Source organism: Coffea arabica, chromosome 2e, assembly GCF_036785885.1.
Source record: "Coffea arabica cultivar ET-39 chromosome 2e, Coffea Arabica ET-39 HiFi, whole genome shotgun sequence".
Classification (NCBI taxonomy): domain Eukaryota; kingdom Viridiplantae; phylum Streptophyta; class Magnoliopsida; order Gentianales; family Rubiaceae; genus Coffea; species Coffea arabica.
In genome coordinates, this window is record NC_092313.1 from 71,175,716 (window position 1) to 71,197,751 (window position 22,036).

Consider the following 22,036-nt stretch of genomic DNA (forward strand, 5'->3'; position numbering starts at 1 on the left):
AGGTCTGTTACAAAAGGGCTACTATCCGAGTGATCTTTCTGTGTTCTCTCATGGAGTCTGAGACTGCAAACGAATCGAATCGATCGCGAGCGGCTCGAATTCGAGCTCGACTCAAGTTCAGTCAATATCGAGCTGACCAAGTCGAACTCGAGTTCAAAAATATTAAATTCGTTAGCTTGCGAGCTGCAAGCTCGATTTTATTTATATATATAATTTTTTATTTTAATAGTAAAATTACACATATATCCTTAATATTTTATTATTTATTAAAAAAATTATTTTATTTATTTATTTTTTTAAAATAAAATTATTTTTATTTTTATTTTTTTTAAGCTCAAACTTGAGCTTGACATTTTGATTTCGTCGAACTCGCTTCGTAAAATTATATTGAGGTTCCGCTCGATTAGGCTGAAACTTGACTTGACTTGAATCGTTTGCGTCCTTTGGAGCCACATGAGAAAGTTTCCTTCTCATTTAAGATTTTTAACAAATCTAACAGCAAATTTTGCTAGATTCTGAGCATATATGTTACCTATTCTATTAACAAAAGAAAAAGTACATTGGTCAAACAAGCCTCTCATCTTATCAATTTCGTCTAGAATAACAGCAGTTCTGGATTCCTTAACATTTTCCTCCATGATCATGTCCGCTATTGCTTTGCAATCTGATTGGAATTCCACTTCCTTCCATTGCGCTTCTCGGGCCATCATCATTCCCGTTCTGAGTGCTGCAGCTTCCTCCACTGGTGGTTCGCTTGATTATGCCTCAAATCTTGCCACATTGCTGCAAGTTTACAACCAACGATGCAATTAAGCTTTTTCATTATTTCTTTTGCCCTTAAAAGCCAACTGGATATAGTTTTGGAGGATCAAATAAGTTCCAATTCTTTGTTTCTGGTTTTAGATCCAGGTTTAGATGAGCGGATTTTTATTGTCTCCCACTCTGCTATCCTCAATCATCTTCTTTCTTCTTTTTTTTTTTCCGAGTCCTCCCACTATAGAAAAATTAAGAGCAAAACAGTGCATATTAGTACTCTTTTATAATTTGGTTTGAAGGCCCAATAGGATTTCCTGCTTTCCCTTTTTTATTCGTGATTAAAATTTTGAAGCCTACAAACTTTTGTTCGTGCTAAAATCTATGCTTGCAAATTGTCTTATCAGACAATACTTTTATCAGAGGAGTTCTTTTTAAGCATTTCCATTATCGTAAAAGCCTACCACTTCTTGAAAACCAATGTAGTATTATTTAATATGCGACCTACTAATGACATAGATATTCACATAAATAGCTTCCTCTAAAGAATTCTTGATAATTTCTCCAGCTAAATTGTTCAAGTTCTTCTGATCTAGAGCATCAAACACCTCGAAACATCAAAAGTGCTTAATCAAAGGCCATAGGTTTACACCTCTCATTTATTCTTGAGAAGTGCTTGAGCTATCCTTCCATTAGCTCCCTTGGGCAGGAAATCCACCAGGGGATCCCTCATTACCGGTAACATAAACAATCCTTAATGTCTCTGCTGGAGAGCGTTTGTATGAGGTGGAGTAATAATTCGCAGATAGGACATTGCTTGAGGTCTGATTTTCTGCGCCGAGATTTGGGTGGACATGGATGCCTTCATCCTTGTTGCCACCCTTAGCCAAGAGGTTTTTGACATTGGAAATGCGAGTTGTAAAATCAGCTACCTTGTGTTGGTATAGTTCCACCACTTGATCTGCCCGTTGGTAGAGATATAGCCTGATAACGGGCATCTTGGCCTGCTTCAACACCCAATAATCCTGCTGAAACCTGTAAATCAAGCATTAATAAATTGACCTCGAGCTCACTTCAATATTGGAAATTAATTGACGCGCGCGATTGGTTCATAACCTGATACTTTTGTGTTAGATGTCCTTCTGCTGCGTGATTTTTTGTGCTAACAAGTTTATAGACTTGCGCGCTTACTACGGTAAGTCTTGAGGAGAGGGTTTATGCCAACATATCCTGTCAGTTCAATGTATGGAACTGCATAAGTGGCCATAAAGAAACTCAGGCTGTTCTCGTAAGGGTTGAATGGAGGATCGAGAATGGAGGATCCAAATGCTGCATCAATGATCTTTGAGAAGAGTTCAGCACTTAGATCAATCTGAGGTCTTGGGATCAAAACCTACAGCGTCTTGAAGAGCTCTACGCAATTATAAGCGCAAAAAAACAGTTAGGTAATGAAGAAAGAAATCCAGGTTAATGAACTTTTTTAAGGTCTTAAAAAAAGGAAAGAGAACTTAATTTTGAATATGTAGTAAATTATCAACCTTAGATGACCAACTCCCTGATAACCAAACGGTTGCAATACTTTGTGTGAGCTTGTCCAAATTTGCTTTTAGGACACCAATAGGAGCAGCGCATCTGATCCTCAACCCCCTTAAGGAGCCTATTGTTGGGTCTCATCCTAAAAATTTGACACATGTAACAAACCATGCGATTTCATTAACCCAATCCTACTCTGAAACCTATTTGGCTATTTCCTTCTCTTGAATATTACGAAACCCACTCAGTGTGTCAATGATCCAACCAACAAGAAATCACATCAAACAAAAATCTATAAACCCTGAATCCATCAAGTCCATGTCCCAAGGCACCCCACAAGAACCATTCTTCTTGCAAGAATTCCAGATTCTGTGCGAATTGCAACGACTCAATGTCACTTCTGGAAACTTGAAGCTGCTCAACTCGAGAGGAGAATGAAATATCAAAATGGCTAGACACCAACGTTAAGAACAAGAAAGTGTAAAAGAGAAATGATGAATGGAGAGCCATTGATGTAAGTGAAGACAATTCTGCTCATAAAACTTGCAACTTCTTGGACTTTATACAAGTAGGAGTAGAGCATTTTTTCTGTATATAGCATGGATCATCGTGCAGAAATAATATGAATCATGTAAATTTCCATTTGAGAAATTAATAAAAAAAAAACATCAATTATTCCACCATTCTTTTATCCCCTAGAAAACCTTTTTTTTTTGGAAGAAAATCATTTTTGAAGTTTGAAGTGAATGCAGTTACTAAAGTAACATATTCTTTTTACCAATTCACCTTTGTCGAAAATATAAGTGCAAAGCGAGGGCAGTTACAAATTTTTGTAGTATGTAACTACATGTACCATAATTTCTTTGGATTAACATATTATGCTATTTATGCAAAATTACTCTTACGTTGCTTTTTTTTTTGTTTTTTCAAATTCATAACTTTACATTCAAGGAGTTGTTTAGAAGTAGTTTATTGATAGTGTGTTTGGATAGGAGGTTATTTGATATATTTATTGGAAATAATTATTGTAGCACTTTGTATGATGTGATATATGCGAGATAAAAATGTGATTGAAAATTATGTTTATGATATAAGTAGAAAAAATTTTGATTTTTTTTTTTTTTTTGCAAATCTTGCTAACCAAACATACTTGCTTATCCGTTTCAGATTGTTTGAGAAATTTTTTTGAATTTTTCCTTCATTTGTATCATACTATCCTTTTTTTTTTATGTAAATGGAAAGTTTTAAATCTTTTTTTTAATTTAAGTGAAAAATTTTAAATTGAAAACTTTCTACTTACAACCCTCTCGTACAGTTGAATATTAAATACTTTTGGGTTGAGGGGAAAGCTTTTTAGATGGAATTTCGTCCAAGTTCATAGGCCCAAATTCATTGGTAAAAATAACTAGTTACATAATCTCGTATTTTCACGTACCTGATTTTTGTCTACAATTAAGATAATTTTACGGGGGGTAAAAATGTCTCAATATTTAAACCAAATGCAGGTCTTCTTGATATCTTTTGCCAGGTTGTTTTTTTTTTTTTTTTTTTGGTAAAAAACAAAAAAGCCTCCTGTGGTAAGTCTAATACACAAAAAAAAATTCCTATGGTTTCAAAATATACAATACAACACCTCATACTTTGAACTAAATTGTAAAGGTGACGGAATCCGTTAAACTTAACGGAAATGAGTCAAATGACTTATTGGAATTTTAAAAAAAAAATTATACCTAATTTTTATCAAATATACCTATTCTATCCCTTAACCCTCAATTCTCTCTATTTAGATAAGCCTGTCAATCGGGCCTAATGAGCCGGGCTTTCATAAGGTCAAGCTCAACTCATTTAATTTGGAACATTTTCAGGTTTCGGGCTATGAGTTTCGGGTTCATAAATATGAATCTCATACTCATCTCACATAATATTCGGGTTATGAGCCTTAATCGAGTTTAACCCAAGTTCACTTATTACTCCTTAATTTTCTTAATATAATTACTATAACTATTAAGTTTTAAAACTAACTTAACATTTACAAGACTGTAATATTAAAACTAAACATGAACAAATAATAGTTCTTAAAAAGTATATAAACCAAAACTTTTTCAACAATATTTATATTTCGTTCAAAATGCATGAAAAATAGTAATAAAACATGCGATCATAAGCCAATACATCTTTAAAAGTTGAAATTTTTTTTATAATCTTGTGATTTGAATCCAAACATGCTTGATGATTTGTGTTTGTAGATCAAAAAGAAATCAACCAATATTATACCAACACAAAAATTTATTCATTCAACCAATAAGAAAAATTAGAGATTCAATTATACATCACTAATAATTGGCTCTCAAGAAAGCTCATGGAAGAGTCTTTAGATGTATTTTTATATTTTGTAATATATATATATATTTAGTATTTAATAATAATATATTTGGATATATAATTATACATAATATCAAAATATAAATATTATATATATAGATAATTAAATGGCCGGACCTATATCGGGTTTGAGCCTAATAGGACCCAAGCTCGGCTCATATTTAATTCGGGTTTAATTTTTAGGCTCAAAGTCAGACCGGCTCACTAAAATGTTGGGCTCATCGGGTTTTTTGTCCTGCCGAACGAGCCGAGCTCGGGTTGGCCCAACCCCATTGACAGTCCTATATTTAGAGAATAAAATAAATAATTTTTTTGAACTGTCTTTTGCTTAATTATATCAGGCCATTTTGGTCATTTCGTCCATTTCCGTTAAGTTTAACGGATTCCGTCATCTTTACAATTTACTTCAAAATATGAGGGGTTGTGTTGTATATTTTGAAACCATGGGGAGTTTTTCTGTATATTAGGTTTACCACAGGAGTTTTTTTTTATTTTGTACCTTTTTTTTATATATATACTTGAATAACTATACATGGTTATGGAACCTTTCTCAACTCTTTTTTTTTTTGTTTCTTTTCCATTGGACATTTTCCTCAATAATTTTTTTGACTTTTGAGGTAACATCAAACATATTAATCTGATATAATAATATTTACCTAGAGGAAATAAGAAACTTGAAAAGGTGCTCATTAAAGCTAGTTATCAATACTAACTATCTGATTAACCCAACTATCCAATGGCCGGCTGCCAAAATCAAGGGTTCAAATCCATTCGAATTACGACTCTAGTACCTAGGTCAGACCATGTTAATTATTTCTCTCTTTATAATGTGGATTGAATTGATCGTAATTTTGAATTGTTATATAAAAATAAAAAAGAATACGAAAAACAGAGAACCAACAATGCTAGGTCAACCATAAAACAAACATTAATCAAAATATTGGCTTGATTTTTTTTTTGAAATTTGTGTTCTTGCTTTTCTATTCAATTTTGAAAATATAGGAAAGATAAAATTTAATTCAACAGAATTAGTTAGTTGATGTAATAATTTCCTCAATTTATCTCGGTCTAAAAGTAAGTCGAGTATTTAAGACCTTGTTTTCATTTGCTTTAAATTTTACAAAATTTAATTACAAAAATTGATTGTAGAAAATAATTAGAATCAACAAAAGTTACTCTTCAGCTGATTATAGATTTTAATTTTTTTGATTATTAAAAAAGTCCATAATTAGAAAGTAAAAACAACAAAAACTTATTATCCAAAATTAAAATATATAATCATTTAAAATAATTAAATTGAGAACAAGCCCAAAATTGGTAAGAAGTTACACTATGCTTCGTCTGGTGCTATTTTTACAATGACACTCAAAAGGCCTTCAACTAAGAATTGGACCTCAAAGCCCACTAATACAAAACACCTCTATTAATGTTTTTTTTTTGGGATAATTTCAAAAACCTCCCCTAAGGTTTTCGATAATTTTATTCGACTCCCTTAAGGTTTACATAATTATAGAGACCTTCCTTGTTATGATAAAAAGACAATAATGCCCTTTATTAATTGTCAACTCATTGAAAACTCTATCAAATATTAAAACTCTCTTATCTACTATTAACCAATAATTCAAACCACAGTCTTTTATATTTAACTACCTATTCTCTTTCTCATATAGCTATTTTTCTTTCAAACTCATTTATTTATTATTATCAACTAAATGTGTACTATCGCTACTAATAAAATCACCATGCACATTAAACCACCAATGCTTATATATCTTTCCCAATCCTCGATTTTCCATTATTGGTAAATAGTTTCCTTGCACCCATTTTTGTTTCCAATTTTTGATAGGTATTAGCAAATTGAAATTATCAAATGACAAATTGAGTGTTAATTTCATTGTCAAATTAGATGGAGATGAAGATAGTAACAGTGATAAAAAAAATAAAAATTAAGGATAAGAAATGGAATAGGAACTGAAAATAGGTTATACTGTTATGGTTATCATAAAAAAAATGTTCTTGATAGATATTTATAACTGCATTGTGTTTCTATTTTTTATTTACAATTATTGATATTATTCCTTTAGAGAGAATTTGATTGATTTTGAATTCTGTACCAATAGAATATATTGGATATTGATATTAGTAGTGATGATTTAGATTATTTTGTATTAAAAAGGTGGCAGCCATGTAATTGAAATTTAGGGATATTGATGAATATTGTAGTATATTAAGTAAAATCTGATATTGTTATGAAATTGTAGGTGAATTTTTGGGTATATGATGTAGCATTTAAAGTTGATACAATGGTCTGCATCAGAAATTTTTAGGTAAAATAGAAACATTAGAACAAAGATAAGTGTTTAGTTAGTGGTGATTTGAATGTTGATAAGTAGGTAATAGTGGTAGGAAATAAATATAAATGAAATAGAGACTGTAAATCATTTTTTTCTTTACATTTTTGTTGTGAATTATAACTCAAGAGCATTATAGGAATTTTAGAAAAAAGTATAGTCTTGTGGGTCTAGAATGTTACTTAAATAGGGAAAATAGGGGAGGTAGGTGTAATTTTTAGAAACTGAGGGGAGTTTTCCTCAATTGTTAAAAACCTTAGGGGAGATATGTGAAATTAACCCTTTTTTTAATCCCACATGAAAAGCGGCCCAATCAATAATCCACACAAAGCCCTATATAAACTCTCCGTCAAAAACCCTACTCCATTTCCCTTTCTTCTTCGTCGCTACGTCTTCTTCTGCTTCTCTCTTCGAGTTGACAATGCTTCGTCTAGTGCTATTTTTTCGATGAGACTCAAAGCCCAGTAAAACAAAAACACCTCCATTCATGTTTTTTTTTTTGGGATAATTTTAGAAACCTCCCCTGAAGTTTTCGACAATTTCACTTGGCTCCCTTGAGGTTCACATAATGACAGAGACCTCCCTTATTGTGATAATAATACAATAATGCCCTTTATTAATTGTCAACTTGTTGAAAAACTTTATCAAATATTAAAACTCTCTCATCTATTATTAATCAATAATTCAAAACACAGTATTTTCTATTTAACTAACTATTCTTTTTCTCATGTATCTATTTTTCTTTCAAATTCATTTATTTATTATTATCAACCAAATGTATACTGTTGGCAATTGCTACTAATAAAATCACCATACACATTAAATCACCAATACTTATATATCTTGGTATATATTCCCAATCCTCGATTTTCCATTATTAGTAAACAGTTTCCTTGCGCCCATTTTTGTTTCCAATTTTTGATAGGTATTTACAAATTGAAATTGTCAAATGACAAATTGAGTGTTAATTTCATTATCAAATTAAATGGAGTTTTTCATTATCAAATTAAATTGAGTGTTAATTTCATTAACAAATTGTAGTGACAGTGATAAAAAAATAAAAATTAAGGATAAGAAGTGGAATAGGAACTAAATATAGGTTATACTGTTATGGTTATCATGAAAAAAGTATTCTTGGTATATATTTATATTTGTATTGTGTTTCTATTTTTTGTTTACAATTATTGATATTATTCCTATAGAGAGAATTTGATTGATTTTGAACTCTGTGCCAATGGAATATATTGGATATTGATATTAATAGTGATGGTTTAGATTATTTTGTATTAAAAAGGTGACAGCCATGGAATTGAAATTTAGGAATATTGATGAATATTGTAGTATATTAAGTAAAATCTGATATTGTCATGAAATTGTAGGTAAATTTTTTGGCTAGATGATATAGCATTTATAGTTGATACAATGGTCTGCATAAAAAATTTTTAGGTAAACGAGGAACATTAGAATAAGGATAAGTGTTTATTTAGTAGTGATTTGGATGTTGATAATTAGGTAATAGTGGTAGGAAATAAATATAAATGAAATAGAGACTGTAAACCATTTTTTTCCTTTACATTTTTGTTGTAAATTATAACTCAAGGGCATTATAGGAATTTTTTCAAAAAGTATAGCCTTTTGGGTCTAAAATGTTACTTAAATAGTAAAAAAATAGGAGGTAGGTGTAATTTTTAGAAATTAAGGAGAGTTTTTGCAATTGTTAAAAACCTCAGGGAGGTATGTGAAATTAGCCCTTTTTTTGGTTTAATCGGCCCAATCAATAATCCACCCAAGGCCCTATATTAGAGTTGGCAAAAAAACCCAAAATTCAACAACTCGCCCAATCCGCCCATTAATTTTAAATGATGGGTTAGGTCAATTGGATTATAGATTTTGTTGGGTTGGGTAAGAACAACCCAATTTATTCCCTGGACGGGTTGGATTTTTTATTTGGGTACCTAATACCCAACTTGTTTAAAAATAATTCAAAATAATAAATACAAGATTCAGTATACATATGTCCAACTATTTGCATTTGGACATGCGTTAATAATTCATTCATTAGTTTGTATTCAAAATTCTCATATATATATATATTAATCAATTTTTTAAATTTTTATTTAAAAGAAAACAGAAACTTGAAATAAAAGGTCATGTTTATTTTACTTTTATAACAGCAGTTAAACTTGCTCAACTTTTATAATAATTTATTATGCCATTTAAGAGTATGTTGTTTTCCTCCCCCCTTTTTTTTTTATTGTTCTCAAGTTGCTACTTGCTTTTGTTTGTTAATATTTCGTGTACGTATAATATTGTACAAATTTCTTTTTTAACCTTTTAGCATTATATAATTTCGGATTCTTCAAATTAACAAACAAAAGCTTACTTTGTATCAGCCTAATTTTTCAATAATTCAAAATAAGATTAATCTTTCCTACACTGACAATGTATACACTATCAGCGTTAGATGATTGACAACTATGCAAAATTTGAATTTGAAATTCAACTTTTGCACACATGTCATGAATCCAACGATGATAGTGTATACACCGTCAGTGTAAGAAAGATTTACTCTTCAAAATAATGCGATCCCGATGTGGTAAAAATGTCAGAATAGTTCATGAATTCTCCTCTTATTTATTTCTTAAAAAGTTTGGGATTTTCCTTAACAATTTTTTGGGGACCAATACCAGTTTTACAAGCATATAAATATTTTCTGTTTTATATCAGAGCTGTGGTAATTCTAAAAAGTGGTAATTCTGCAAGATTAATATGACCATAGCATCAAGTATGATCCTAGATGATTCTAATTAATCAGGTGATGAATTATCTAACTATATCTATAAAAAAATACCTTCTAATATATATTATATGTATATAGATCATGATATTAACTTTGAATCAATATAGTTGACTTGCAGATTCTATTTTGTTTTGATTAATTATGGCAACTTGGGCATGGCTAGTTTAACGATTTCATTTCGTCTGAAGCAAATACCTCCAATCTTCAACTTCATGAGAAGTTTGGAATCAGCAAGACAATTAATTTTCCCTCTTAATTACTGAGTCCAAAAACCAAAATTCAGTAATGTCTCTAGTCATTTAATAAGTTTCAATCAATTAGTAGTATTAAAAAGTATAAAGTAAACAATTTTTTTAGCTAATCTATTTAAATGTACAATTTATTATCTAAAATTCACAATATAAACAATATAAAATATTATTCTATTTATGATGTGTTTTCAAGGAATTTAAGAAGTGAATGTGTGTGAAAATACATTTATGTATGTGAAAATATGTTTATATGTGTGAAAAAATCATTTTTGTATGTTAAAATGCATGTGAAAAAGTTTTTATATTAAAATATATTAATTAATATGTTGAGTCATATTTGAGTCATGTGTTTGAGATAATTCAATATGATTCAATCCAATCTAAAATTAGGCGGGCTGCATATAATCTATTTAAGTGAAAATCCAATATTAATCCACTCAAAACCCGTCCAATCCGCCGATTGCCAGGTATACCCTATATAAACCCTCCATCGAAAACCCTAGTCTATTTCCCTGTCTCCTTCGCCGCTGCGTCTCCTTCTGCTTTTCTCCTCCGTTACAGAATACCAAATCAGGTAATTGCCCCAAAAACTCCATTAATCTACTTTTATGTTCATCTTTCTGATTAATAATTTTTCACCATTTTGTGTTTGTGGGATAAAGGAAAATGAGTAAAGGAAGCGGTGGTGCCGCCCTCAAGGGAGGGAAGAAGAAAGGATCGACGTTCGTGATTGATTGTTCGAAGCCGGTGGAGGATAAGATCATGGACATTTCCTCACTGGAAAAGTACCTTCAAGAGCGTATCAAGGTCGGCGGGAAGGCCGGCGCTCTTGGAGATTCCGTCACCGTTGCTCGTGATAAGACTAAGATTACAGTCACCACTGAGTCCAGCTTCTCCAAGAGGTAAATTTTTTCGCTTATTTTTCTTTGATGAAATTCTCCCTTTTTTCTTTCTATTGAATCTTATAATGGGTCTGGCTTCTATTTGTATGCCATTTTGATATCTGCTACTGATTCTTTGAAGTCGCCGTTGCCACTCATTTGATTCGAATTTTAAGTTAGTATTTGCTTCTTATTCTGGATGGACATTTTGGTTTTATCTGCTTTGTGCTCTGGATGAGCCTGATCTATTCTTGCTATTTTAGTTTTGGATGTGTCCTTGAGAGACCAGCATTTTAATATTTCAGTTGATTTGAGCAGGTCTGAGCCTATGGGACCTAATCATTTGATTATTTTATTTTAGTTGATCTTTTATATTTTTAGTTGAGCAGGTCTGGTATTAATATTGGATTTTGACAATACTGGATTAAACTTTTGTGGTTGTCGTAGAAAGTTTCTTAGGAGGGACGGATTGGTATGATAATGAGACCATTTCTACACCCTGCAAAAATCTCCACCGCAACACACACACACACACACCCCCCCCCCCCCCAATGTTTCTAATTTCACGGAAAAATGAAAATACAAAAAATCCACCTAACATGTTCAAAGTTTTCTTGATGACTGAATAGTCTTCTGTGATTAAAAATTCTTCTCCAGTTTACTTAATGTGAAACTGGATGACAATGGTGCTTGTTTCGTGACTCTTATATATGGTATCACTCGGAAGTGGAGAGAGGTGCTGGATGTACGAGTCTTTTTTTTTTTTTTTCGGCTCAGGAAGAGAAAGCTGTGGGAATCTGTGGTTCTGTACTATTATTTCTTGAGACAATTTGTTTTCTGATTGGCCCTTGGGACTTCTCTAAACTGATGGTTTTCATGTGCCGTTTCTTGTAGACAGTTTCCTCAGCTAGAGGATCCTTTCATCAAAATTTTGTGCTCTAAAGTTAAGCTTTACTTATAGGTTGGTCGTTTGTTTCTGTGGCTCAGGTATTTGAAGTACTTGACAAAGAAGTACCTAAAGAAGAACAATGTGCGTGATTGGCTCCGAGTGATTGCTTCCAACAAGGATCGGAGTGTGTATGAGTTGAGATACTTCAACATTGCTGAAAATGAAGCTGAGGAAGAAGATTGATTAGGAGGATAGATCATTTATCCAAGAGTCAGCCTTGTCAATTTGCGTAGTCTGTAGCTTTACTCTGGCTATTGTTTCTTTCAGTGACAATATTTTCGAGTTACGTATGTGAAATTTGAAATCCTGCAAATTTTGTTCTTTCCCCTTTGGGAAACCTGAATGAGAGACACAATCATATCAGATTAGAAACTGTACTGAAATTGGTTTTTGCAAAGCTCACACTCGTATGCACTTATGTTGATAACATTACTGATGTCTAGATCACTGGCTTGATTCTGGACTTGTTCAGTAAAACAGCATTTGCTGATGGAGTGACTGTCATGGATAACTAGTACTGTGACAAATGTTGCACCGGACACAATACCAAGCTAGTAGGAGTATGTAAAGTTATTATGTGGGTAAAGTTCATGAACTGCTTTTGTGTACACCTTTGCTGATGCGGAGAAGATTGGTATGCTTTTGTCTTTTTTCCTGCTAATGGTGTTGAAAGATGTAAAATTGGCGGAGGGGAATATTTTTTTTCTCACAAGGAAAAACACATGATATTAATTCCCGATATTCACAAGACCATCACATTTTCCTAACAATAAAAAGACGGGACTAGTCTATGAGTTCATGCAAGTATGTCATACCTCAATGGAGAAATGTAAGATTAACCTTTTGTTGGTTGGTGGTAGCTTTTTTATACTGTTCAACCTCACATAATCATCATCGGACCCGCACCAATAATGTCATCATCGGATCCACACCAATAATCTGCGTGCATCGTTGACTCTTCAACATTGTCATCTTCCTTTCCATTTTTTGTTAACACGATCATACCTTTTATTTTAGACTACTTCTATTCTCCGTTAAAGACTCCAAGAAAGGGTAGCCAAAATTTCAAGAAGAAGAACAAGACATTGGAGAAGAGTTGAGTACTGCAGTTCGTCAGAAAGTGGTGTAGGCTTTCCTTTAAGCATAATTCGTGTTTCTGATTTGAAATGTTTAAGAATTCATGTGCAGCCTGTGGATGTTTTGGGCTTTTGTTTCTTAGTCTACCTGCATTTTACCCTCCTCGATTTCCTTGGTGATTTATTTGCAATCCTTGTGATTGTTTGATGGCTATTATAAGTGGTAAAAAAGTGAATTTCGTTAAACGTTTTCACCCCTAGTTGTGTAAATCTGATGACCAATTGTGTTTATCAAATGCTTTTGGAAGTAGGAACTAAGCTTGGAAAGAGGAAATGTTTTACATTTCTGGTTATTAACGTCTAGAGAGACTTCTGGGTTTTGTTAACGGCTCGTTTGCTGTATTTAGATGTCTTATTTTTGGAACTCATCTACTAAACTCAACAGAAATCACTACAATGGCTGAAAAAATTGAAATACTATTAGTCCCCTTCGCCATCTTACCAGCCGGCTGAGTAGTCTTCTTCTTCTTCTTTTTTTTCAAGTATAAATGTAGGCGGGAGGTCTCGAATCTGGTATCTCTAACTTACACTCTCTCCTGCGTTCCACCCCCCGGGGCAGGGCTTAGTAGTCTTTGGTTTTAATAATCTCTGCAAGATCAGTAATCTGACTTGTTTGCAATACTTGTTTGACCAACAGATTCTGTTTGACAGACTGTGAAATTGAGAGATTGATGAGAGTGTTCAGTAAGCAAGCATAACTTGTGAGAACTTAAAGATGGACAGATCTCATGTGTGGACACCATCTGATGGTAATGGACAAAATGTAAGATCACCAATCTCAAACTTTAAGCAGATACGATCAAATAGATCTTTACTGGTTTTTTTTTTTTTTTTTTTCTCTTCTTTGGGATGTTTTCTATTAACAGGGCAAGAAGACATATTGGAGCTATTGTGTCATTTGTTGTATACTGCTCATTTACACTTCTTCAGAGAAGATAGGAATCTTTATGTAAGTGCTGCTCATACAATATGTCTAAGACTCTTTATGGTAAGTGGGAATTTGATTTGATTGAACCCCATGGATAAGCAAATCATTGGTTTCGGTAGCTTAGATTTTAGATCATATATATATATATATATATATCGTTCATTTGTATCAGCTTCTTTTTCATCCTCGTACTAGGAACTCAAGAAAACTAGGAAATTATAGTTTCAAAATTGCTGCTGACAATATCGGAACAGTACGGCCATTGGAGAAAGCATGTCATTTCAATAAAATATATCAGCTAGGGGACTCAATAGCTGATACAGGAAATCTTGTTCGAGAGAGTCCCTTCGGCAGTGGTTATCCTTTCGCCCATCTTCCTTACGGAGAAACAACCTTTGGATTTCCTACTGGTCGATGTTCTGATGGCCTTCTTATGATCGACTACATCGGTATGTAGTTATTCGAACTAATTTTTTTATTCCCGTTTCTTTCTTAGCTGAATAATTTCTTTCAGTTATGCGTATTTAGTTTTTTTACTTTATCAATGAAAAATGTAATTCTTGCAACATGAATTTCCTCTTTTGTCGGTTTTCGAAGTTCAATCTATCAGTTTTGCATGCCTAATAATACCTAGTGATGAGGATCACAAATTTTATTTTACAGCATTGGCATCTGGTCTCCCATACCTCGAACCCTCCATGAAAGAGGATGGAAACTTCACCGCTGGGGTAAATTTTGCTGTTGCCGGCAGTACTGCTTTACCAAAAGAGGTGTTGGAAGCTAAAGATATTACCAATCCAATATCCAACAGTTCACTTAGTGTACAGTTGGACTGGATGTCCTCTCATTTCGCCTCTATTTGCCATACCAAAGAAGGTTTGCAAAACAATCTTTACCAGCCAGGAACTTATAGCTAACGTGTTAAAAGTGATTATCCTAAGTTTCTATTCTTAATTTTTGATCCAGGATGCCGTAAGATGCTTGAAAAATCTCTTTTCTTCGTTGGAGAGATTGGTGGTAACGATTATAATGTGCCATTCCTCGAAGGAAGAAGCATGAATGAGTTAACCTCCTTAGTCCCAGAAGTCGTCCAAAGTATTACCAATGCTATCAAGGTCAGTTTTTTCCCTCTTTTAATTTGGTATGTCCTTTAACTCATTCAAAATTCGTAAATTCCCCTGGTAGCAGTTTCAACTAGACATTCAAAAGATTACCTATTTCACTTGTTCAAGTCAGGTTAAATGCTTGAATTCTAGACACTTGCACTGGGGTAAAGAAACACTGATAACACAGTTTTGATCCTAATAAAATTTTTCTGTTTCAGAGAGTCATTGATTTTGGGGCAACTCGAATTATTGTCCCAGGAAACTTCCCAATAGGTTGTATTCCAGTTTATCTTGCTTACTTTCAGACAAACGACACAGCAGCATATGATGAACATCATTGTCTGAAAGACTTGAACAACTTCGCCGAGATTCACAATCAGCTTCTAAAAGCATCCATCAAGAAATTGAAGAAAGATTATCCCAAAGTTGTCATTGTCTATGGTGACTACTACAATGCCTATTTGTCACTCCTGTCCAATGCCCGAAGTCTAGGTACGTTTGTTACAATAACCTTTTCTTCAGCATGTTAGTAGCCAAGATTGCTGAATAGTTTCTGGGATAATTCTTGTAGGATTTGATGAAAATTCTTTACAAAAAGCTTGTTGTGGAACTGAGCCATATGATTGCTCTAGTGGCAAGTTCTGTGGCACTCCTGGAGTTAAAGCTTGTCCAAGACCTGATAAGTACATAAGCTGGGATGGAGTTCATTCCACGCAACAAGCATACAAGTACATGACAGCATACTTGCTGGACTCTATCATACCTCAGTTAAAGTGTCATTCTTCAGCTCTAGATGCTCGAATGAATAATCAAGCAGTATTCTAATTTTTCATATTCTTCAACGTTTTGCTAGATTATCTGATAAGGGCCTTTTTCTTTTCCATCTTTTTGGGGTCCCCTCTTGAGGGCACACTTGTTTTGATCATTTTGAAGAATAGCTAGGATCTGGCCTTTAAACTATCTCATGTCTCATTAATTTTGATTATTACTTGCTTCACATAATTCAGTGCTTACTTTATTCACTTTACCTTACTTTTTTTCCCACATAATATTTCTTCTTGGTTTTTATATTTTTTTCCGTAGAGGCCAATAGGGTGTCAACAAATATCTAAAAAATATATCTTCATCGTCTGGGGACATAGTATGTACTTCAGGACTATGACTTTGCCTTTCTGCAAGAAACATCGACAGTGGAGCTGAGAATCTTGTTCCCATGCGCGAGTACAAAATACTAATGCAGGTAGGCTGAGGTTTTGGAAGAAGATTGAATAGGATGTACAATTATTTCATCTGCCTAACCATTCTTTTGCATCGTAAATCATCATCAATCATCATCTTCCACTCCCCTGATTCAGCCCTTAAAAATGCTCCATAAAGAGGGTAACAAAAATTTCAAGGATAGAATGCTGGACACGAGTTGATTACTGCAGTTCAGTTCATGGTAACTGACACTGGAGTCAACCGCCACCACCGAAACCATCACTGACAAAGTGCTGTAGCCTCTCTTTTTTAGTTCAATTTCTGCATCTTATTTGAGATTTACTTTAGCTTAATGCGCAACCTGTGGATGTTTTGGACTTCAGTATTTGTAGTCTTCTTGAATTTGCAGCTTCATGATTTTCATGGTCATATAGGTTACAGAAAGACTGAATTTGGTTGAATTGAAAGTTTTGGGTACAGAAATGATCAGATTTGATCAAATAAAAATGCCAAAGTTAAAATAAAGGGTTGCTCGCTGCTTATTATTGAATCTTGGATTTTTTTTTTCCCTTTGTGCGTCAGATTTGAGTGTATGACAAGGGTAGAAAAAATTGGCTACAATGGCCATGGCAAGAATGAGATTTAGAAGAGTGGCAATACCAGTCTCCGTCCTAAAACCTTTGCTCTAGCATTCTCATCATTCCTGAATCCAATCCGTACCACCTCTGCCCCATAAATGGAATCCATGGAAATCAATCCGCGATTCACAAAATCGAAAAACATACATAAACATAGAAAATCGAACAAACCAAAATAAACAAAAAAGGGCAAACTGAGGAATTGAAGTTTGGTTGATAACAACCATCATGGTCAGAAGACCTCAGCACCACTAAAATCCCCTGGAAAGTGTTGTAATTTTCCTTATCTCTTCTACTGCCTGATAGGACAACTGGACAAGGAATTTTCTCTCTTCTTTTCCTCATTTGTTTACTGCTATTTTTGTAATGAAATCCGTTATTTACTGCATTGCTTATTTTCTGTTTTTGAAAAATTCTTGAACTAAGTATGGAAGGTGGCAAAGTAGGAACTTCTCAATATGCATGTCTCTGATTCTGATATAGATTTGTATCTTCTTAAACTTGTTTCTTTCATATAATTCTCTCTTATGATGGAAAACCATTGTCTGCAACAATCTAAACAACTTCTCCATGTATCGCACGCGATGCGCGCTTAAAACATGCCATGGAGGAGTTTGAAGACAGATTACCCCAGCACAACAATTGTTTGTGGTGACTACGCAGTAGCCATAGAGGTAAGCTAACAATTCTGCCTGGCATTCCTGGGGTGCCTGATCGTCCAGACTCAAAACAACAAGAATACTAATGTACGGCAGCTGATGAAACCACATTTTTATATGTTTATGCTTGATTAAGACTAATCAAAGAAGCAGGCCACTTGTGTGCAGGGATTTCTTGACATGATTATTAGAAATTTAAGATTTCACAATTAATATTGACTGGTAGGTGCTAACAGATGACCATAAACAAACCAAAGGTGTAAGAAATTGGAATCAGTTCATTGGATTCCCCATTTTTGCAGAGGAAAGAAGGGATGGTTGGTACTCCATCTATTGTGCATGAGCCTCTAATAATCCCGCAGTTCTGCTCTTTGAGAGGAAATACAGTTTCTTCATTGCACAAAATCAATTAACTGACAATAGCTCCTTGTATAAATACTTTAAACATTGAGAATTCTATGATAAGCAACCAAAGATGGAAGGCTTCAAATTTTACATATTATTGATGCTTGCAGATTTCAAATATTTGGCAGTAATCTGCCTTATTTTATTTATTATCTACATGTTGTGCAAATCAAATAGAGTTTACCTCATTGACTTTGTATGTTTCCGTGCACCTGACGCATACCGAGTTCCAATCTCTGGTCTAGTAGAACACTTGGATTGCATGGGTACACAAACATTTGAGTTTCAGAGGAAAGTTTTTGAAAGATCAGGCATTCGTAATGAATCCTACTTACCTGCAGGAATTCGTAAACTTCCTTGTGATCGTTCGTTAAATTCCACAATTGAAGAAGTTGAGATGGTTCTGTTTTCAATAGTTCAGCAGCTTTTCACCATCCACAAGATCAATCCGAAAAGCATCGACTTCCTCGTTACGAATTGCAGCCTCACCAACCACTGCCCCTCTTTGGCTGCAATGATCATAAACAAGTTTAGAGCTTCAATCTTTCTGGCATGGGCTGCAGTGCAGGGATTTTGTCAATCAGCCTAGCGAAGGACTTGCTCAAAGTGCACAAAAATTCCACAGCTCTAGTTCTCAGCACGGAATCAGTAAGTGCCAATGTATACGAGGGTAAAGTCAAGTCTATGCTTCGAATGGGAGGAGCAGGGATTCTACTATCAAATCGAAATTCAGACAGACGAAAAGCGAAATACGAATTACAACAAATTGTCAGGACCACTCTCAGTTCCAGGACAGGTTCTTATGAGTATGCGATGCAGGACCTTGATGATGAAGGCTATATAGGAGTCTCCCTTTCAAGGGCTATACTTCAAGTTGCAGGGGATGCCCTGAGGATTAACTTGTTAACATTAGGTGCATTGGTGCTGCCTTATTGGGAGCTAGTTCGATATGGACTAGACATAATATGGAAGAAAATCTGGGCTCCTGCTAGAAAAAGAGGTCCATCTGTACCAAATTTCAAGAGGGCTTTCAATCATTTCTGCATACATGCAGGTGGAAGCGCAATAATAGATACCATTAAGGACAAACTAAAATTGACAGAGAGGGATGCTGAAGCCTCAAAAATGACTCTTTACAGGTTCGGAAACATCTCATCTTCATCGACGTGGTATTCATTAAGCTGTCTAGAGGCCAAGGGGAGAGTCAAAAAGGGTGACAAGATTTGGCAGCTGGCTTTTGGTAGTGGATTCAAGTGCAATAGTGCAGTTTGGAAGTGCATTTCAGAGCTCAAACCAGACAATGCCAATGCTTGGTCAGACAGGATTGATCTGTATCCAGTAAAAGTACCAGATGTAATCGACCATTAAGTATCCATGGTTTGCCAGAACCAAAAAAAAAAAAGAAAAACAGCAACTGATCGTTGCATATACTAAATATATGAAGCTGGCTAAAACAATGAAAGGAAGATGTTTACCAGTTTCTTTTTTCCCAACCATATTCTATTGAAGGAATATGAACGTTAAGAAATGTACCCTATTGAAGGAAAAATTGAACGTTAATCAGGTTGTAGTCTTAGCATCGTCTTTTCAAATGCAATTCTTGATAATTACATGCTTCCAAATTTGTCTGTAGCAATCTTAAATGTATTAATTTAGTGTTGTACATTTTATAAAATATTTTACAGTAAATGACCTTATCAATAATATAGTTTAGGGAAGAACTAAATTAAAGCGCTAGCTTCATCTCAAAAAATTTTAGTTTTGAACATAAAACAAAAGACAACGTTTTGTGCAGTTACATCGAATATGTTAACTTTCGAAGAATTATATGATCTTCTATTTGAAAAAAAAAAAAACATTTCAAAATAGAATATGTTTGGTTTCAATATGTAGGGTAAATAATATTCAGACATTATGATTGTTTTATGTATAATTATAAAGAAATTTAATTTGTTAAACACAAAGTAAAAAACGAGGAACAAGTAAACATTTCCATATGTGTGTTTCGGGTTACAAGATTTTTGCTTATCTTGTAACTCTCCCAGAATTCTAACCACTCCATGAGGTGCGATTTGTAAAAATGGGGAACTATACGATTAGCATCGATAGCTTTGTTTGGATTGTATTTTTCTGGATTTTTTGGAGAAAAATTACTGTAACGATTTGATATATGTGAGATAAAAAGATGATTGAAAAATATATCCACGAAAAGGAAAAATTGCAATCCAAACAAGACTAGATCTATGCAGCTTTTCTAATCTTTTTGGTTGCTAAAACGAACTTCTTCTACCTTAATTCTCATTTCTGACAAATTACGTAGTCCAATTGTCTCAAATGAACTCAGCAACAGTTGAAAAAATAGTTGTTGACTAAGTTTCACTTCTAGTATATCCTCAAAGATTAATACCCATAGCTACTTTAGTCATATAAAATATTTAGCAGTTTTGATCCTTAAAAAGTTAATGGTTAGGAGCAAAGTGTATATACTTTGACTTCAAGAGGGCAAGGTGTAATTAACCCTTTTCTTTAAGTAAGTACACTTGTAAACTAAAACTCGTCACTTAAAAATCTTGCCTATATGCTATACCCTTATAATTTATAGGTTCATATGCATAACTCAGAAGGACAGCCCTGTCTCGTGTCAAAATGTTTGGACTTCCGTAGAATCCTACGTAGAACCCCAATTTTAGGGTTCTAATAACAATAAATAATGTGTGCAGGGTTATAAAATTGAAGGGATAAAACAAACATTCAAAATATATGTGGGAGAAAAGAAAATAATTAACTCACAATATTATTGAAATCACAAACTATAAAGAAAGTCACACCACAATAGAAAACCTAACAAATTCTTCTAGACTCTCTTAAGAAAATAGTTTAAACTAATGCCAGACTTGTTGGAAAAAAAACCACTTGCATGAGAAATTACCAAATAAAACACAAATTCCTAAATCATACAACTACCAAAAACCTAACTCCAATAAAACTAATAAATAAATAAATAAATAAATATTTCTAGACTTGGTTTAGTTTGCCAACATTGTCTCTCCTAAACCAAACTCTCCATTGAGGCAGGTCCAACACCATCTCGAACAACAATTTCTATGCAAATTTCTGTCGTTGTATAGCTGACATGCAATTTCATCTTGTTATTGGTTATTAACTTCATCTTTACACGTGGCAGCGGGCGCACTTTGTATTTTGCAAATAATTTTTCAGCAATTTTTTCTTGATCAAAGTACTCATTCATGCAAATCCATTCATCACCAAAATCACCATATTTACCACCAATATAAGTGCCCAAAAATACAAAATCATAGATTGCTCTCTTATCAAAACTATCATCACCAAATAATTTAAAATATCCACATTTGGATAATTATCCAAAAATTTCATACTTTCAGTCAACTCTTTTGGAGCAAAATTTTTTTGAATTGCAATGAAATCCATATCTATCAAATCAAATATCTTTCCATCATCTTGAGGAGAGTCCAAACCAATGATTTTTTTCAATGATAATTTCTTTTTCTTCACATAGCAAATCAGACTTCTTTTCTTCCTTTACCATATTATTGCAGTTTTTTTCTTCAACAAATTCATCACTTCCAATTTCTCCAAACAAAATATGCAAATCAAAACTATCAACTGATTCAAAATTTTCAATATCACCCATATTATCAACAAATCTATCATTCTCAAAATTCACAAACCATTTCCAACAACCAGACTTTGGTTTGAGAGCATAATTCTTCTCAATCGTCTGAAAAATATAGTAAATATCCTTCTAAAATCTCCAAGGTATTTTAGTATGACGAACAAAAGTTTTGTAAATACATTCTGCCATTGTTTTACACATCACTTGAAAAAATAATCGTGCCTTTTTCTTGAAAACATGTTTTGGCATGCATCTCACTTGCATCAACCCAACAAAGAATGTCATCCAAATTACATTGTTTGAGATATTTTTTCACTATCAAAACCCAACCAAAATATCTATGTCTATTTGTCATTATGGGAGTCAATATGAAAAATTTTTCACCATCAATCAGATCTGTATAATATTA

At 33.5% G+C, this 22,036-nt stretch overlaps 3 protein-coding genes and 1 pseudogene across 7 annotated transcripts; 3 read left to right on the forward strand and 1 right to left on the reverse strand.

Annotated features, from left to right (window-relative positions):
• Nucleotides 1–1,408: 1,408 nt before the first annotated feature.
• LOC113729437 (ferritin-like catalase Nec2) lies at nucleotides 1,409–2,796 on the reverse strand (annotated as a pseudogene).
• A 7,697-nt stretch (nucleotides 2,797–10,493) lies between these two features.
• LOC113732891 (large ribosomal subunit protein eL22z-like) lies at nucleotides 10,494–12,297 on the forward strand. Its single transcript, XM_027258917.2, has 3 exons — nucleotides 10,494–10,644; nucleotides 10,733–10,972; nucleotides 11,939–12,297. Exons 2-3 carry the CDS (start codon nucleotides 10,737–10,739, stop codon nucleotides 12,081–12,083), a joined length of 381 nt encoding a protein of 126 aa, XP_027114718.1. The 5' UTR covers nucleotides 10,494–10,644; nucleotides 10,733–10,736; the 3' UTR covers nucleotides 12,084–12,297.
• A 149-nt stretch (nucleotides 12,298–12,446) lies between these two features.
• LOC113732890 (GDSL esterase/lipase At5g03980) lies at nucleotides 12,447–16,102 on the forward strand. Of its 5 annotated transcripts, none has more exons than XM_027258911.2 (8): nucleotides 12,447–13,025; nucleotides 13,674–13,799; nucleotides 13,903–13,985; nucleotides 14,160–14,413; nucleotides 14,628–14,840; nucleotides 14,931–15,079; nucleotides 15,289–15,562; nucleotides 15,642–16,102. In XM_027258911.2, the coding sequence occupies exons 2-8, from the start codon at nucleotides 13,752–13,754 to the stop codon at nucleotides 15,893–15,895; spliced, it is 1,275 nt and encodes a 424-aa protein (XP_027114712.2). In that variant the 5' UTR covers nucleotides 12,447–13,025; nucleotides 13,674–13,751; the 3' UTR covers nucleotides 15,896–16,102. The 5 variants fall into 5 exon arrangements, with proteins under 5 accessions (XP_027114712.2, XP_027114713.2, XP_027114714.2 ...); XM_027258912.2 differs by having other exon boundaries at nucleotides 13,688–13,799; XM_027258913.2 differs by having other exon boundaries at nucleotides 12,447–13,020.
• A 2,422-nt stretch (nucleotides 16,103–18,524) lies between these two features.
• Nucleotides 18,525–19,340, forward strand: LOC113729438 (3-ketoacyl-CoA synthase 7-like). The gene has a single exon (XM_072077868.1). The coding sequence runs from the start codon at nucleotides 18,525–18,527 to the stop codon at nucleotides 19,338–19,340; it is 816 nt and encodes a 271-aa protein (XP_071933969.1).
• The last annotated feature ends 2,696 nt before the right edge of the window (nucleotides 19,341–22,036 follow it).